The 2,094-nt window shown below is 44.2% G+C and overlaps 1 protein-coding gene across 1 annotated transcript; it reads left to right on the forward strand.

Moving 5' to 3' along the window:
- The first annotated feature begins 1,159 nt into the window (after positions 1-1,159).
- Positions 1,160-1,897, forward strand: LOC139122311 (solute carrier family 35 member G1-like). Its single transcript, XM_070687707.1, has one exon. It carries the CDS (start codon positions 1,160-1,162, stop codon positions 1,895-1,897), a length of 738 nt encoding a protein of 245 aa, XP_070543808.1.
- Positions 1,898-2,094: the final 197 nt, after the last annotated feature.

Below are 2,094 nucleotides of genomic sequence, written 5' to 3' on the forward strand. Positions count from 1 at the left end.
TACATGATAAATGGCGTCCCAACAGCCACATTTGTATGGGATGTTCTTCGGTATATTCCAATGGGTATTCTCAAAGATATTAAAATTCATGGTTTTCAAAATTATAGAGTCCCAAGTGTTTCGAGATGGTTTGCACATAGTACGGTTAATAAGTGCCCTTAATATAATTTCTCATGGTCCGTCATCAGCATCATCCATCTTCGTCTAACTTTGTTGTGTCTGTACCATGTACGGCCGTTTAGTAACTATACGTATCGCGTAACGTTTATGAATGATTGGTTATGCATTGTCATGCCGTGGCTGCTGACTTACCTTTGTGTATACAAAGACCGTGTTGTGCGGCAAGCCAAGCTGCTGTCTTCTTAAAAGTATCTTAAAATATCTATACCCTAAGGACAGACAGCAGCTGTCATCTTTTCCTCATGCTGATTATAATAAATTCACTATTTAATGGCGTCTAATGACTTCATTGATCCCCTGCGCAGAACTTGTCTTGGCATCGGTCGAACACCTGTATAAATATTTAACAAGATTATATAAACTGTCGTGTCGCCGGTTCAAAATGCAATTCATATCTTAGGGTTTAATTACTGCGTTGGTTCTTTAACGAGATAAGTCCGGTAAGGGGGAGATGACTACACGCTGAAATGGCCTTTGCCCCGGGCCCACACACTGTTTCCATGTAACATGATGCACTGCAAGGGAGACACACCCTTTACCCGCGATACCGACATTAGCAAAGTGACGAAGTGTGTAGGTGTTTGTTGGCTTATAAAACCATACGAATGTCTCTCTAACCATCTTTTGTGAAAGCGTGAAGTCGAAGTCCGTCCTAATGAGCTTTGACATTGCTCATGTTCGACAATTCCGTTACCTGGACAGAGGATCCTCAAAGTAATGTCGTTACAATATGTTTGACAACGGAAATTTAACCCTAATTGTACTGGTGCACTTTTAATGACGAGAAGTGATCGTCTCCGTTTTCCTTACGGCGGTAGTTAAACGACTTAATATACATTATACGGTAACCACGATAGAGCGCGCATGTCATTAACTTTTACTGAGGACAATGCTATCGAACAAGATGTTCCCGGTTTCCGATAAGGACACTTGTATTTCACGTCAATGAGTTAAACTAGTGCTTGATAGAAGGGAGATCATGTTGGACCTTGAAAGCGACGACGATGAGACAAGTGGGTTGGTGGGGAACTCATCCAGGAGTAACTCATCCACGACTGTACTGGCCGTAGTCCTGGCCCTCGTATCAGGTGTTTGCCATGCAACATCAGCTTTATTTACCGTGTTTGCAGTCAACGTGGGCTTCTCTGAATTCCAGATCATCTTTGTCTCGACAGTGGCCGGATCGCTCACGTCACTCCTGGTTGTAAAGTTGGGGAGGTACAGTCTCCTCGTCGAGGACAGTTTGACGACGTTTTTGCTGCTCGCCAATGGCGTTGTCATGCTGCTTGGGGACGCAAGTTACATTTACGCTGTACAGTGGGCTCCTCTCGGAGATACGACAACTATTGTGAACGCATCAATGCCCGTCATGACGGCTTTCCTTTCCTATATCATCCTCAAGGAGACCTGGACGATATTAGACGCCACTTGTGCAATTTTAAGCATCTTTGGTATAATCCTAATAACCTGTCCCTCGTTTGTCTTCGACCGTTCCTCGTCGCTGAATGACAACTTTGAGTTGGAAGCCTACAGCCTGGCTATATTTGCTGGACTCTGCTACTCGCTTTCCCCGGTACTGATTCGCAAAATGATGAACACTAACGTATTTGTCATCATATTCTACCAGTTCGCCGTTGACGCCCTGCTGAGCTTGCCTCTCATGTACATTGTAGAAAACCCCAGTGGTCATCCGGGCCACAGAGTGCGGGTTATTTGATCGTTGTCGTCATATTTGACTTACTTGAAGTAGCCATGCTTTTCAGGAGCGCTCAGATGGAAAGCGCGCCGACTGTGATCCTGCTGACAAATATTGACGTGGTCATTACATATCTGTACGACTACTACATCCTCCATAAATCTCTACGTCCACTAGAATTAATCGGTGCATCTATGGTGCTCACAAGTTCAATCATA

This window comes from Ptychodera flava, chromosome 22 (genome assembly GCF_041260155.1).
Source record: "Ptychodera flava strain L36383 chromosome 22, AS_Pfla_20210202, whole genome shotgun sequence".
In the NCBI taxonomy this organism is placed as follows: domain Eukaryota; kingdom Metazoa; phylum Hemichordata; class Enteropneusta; family Ptychoderidae; genus Ptychodera; species Ptychodera flava.

Coding starts and splice junctions, on each gene's coding strand:
- LOC139122311 (XM_070687707.1), top strand. CDS start 1,160: ATGTTGGACCTTGAAAGCGACGACGATGAGACAAGTGGGTTGGTGGGG.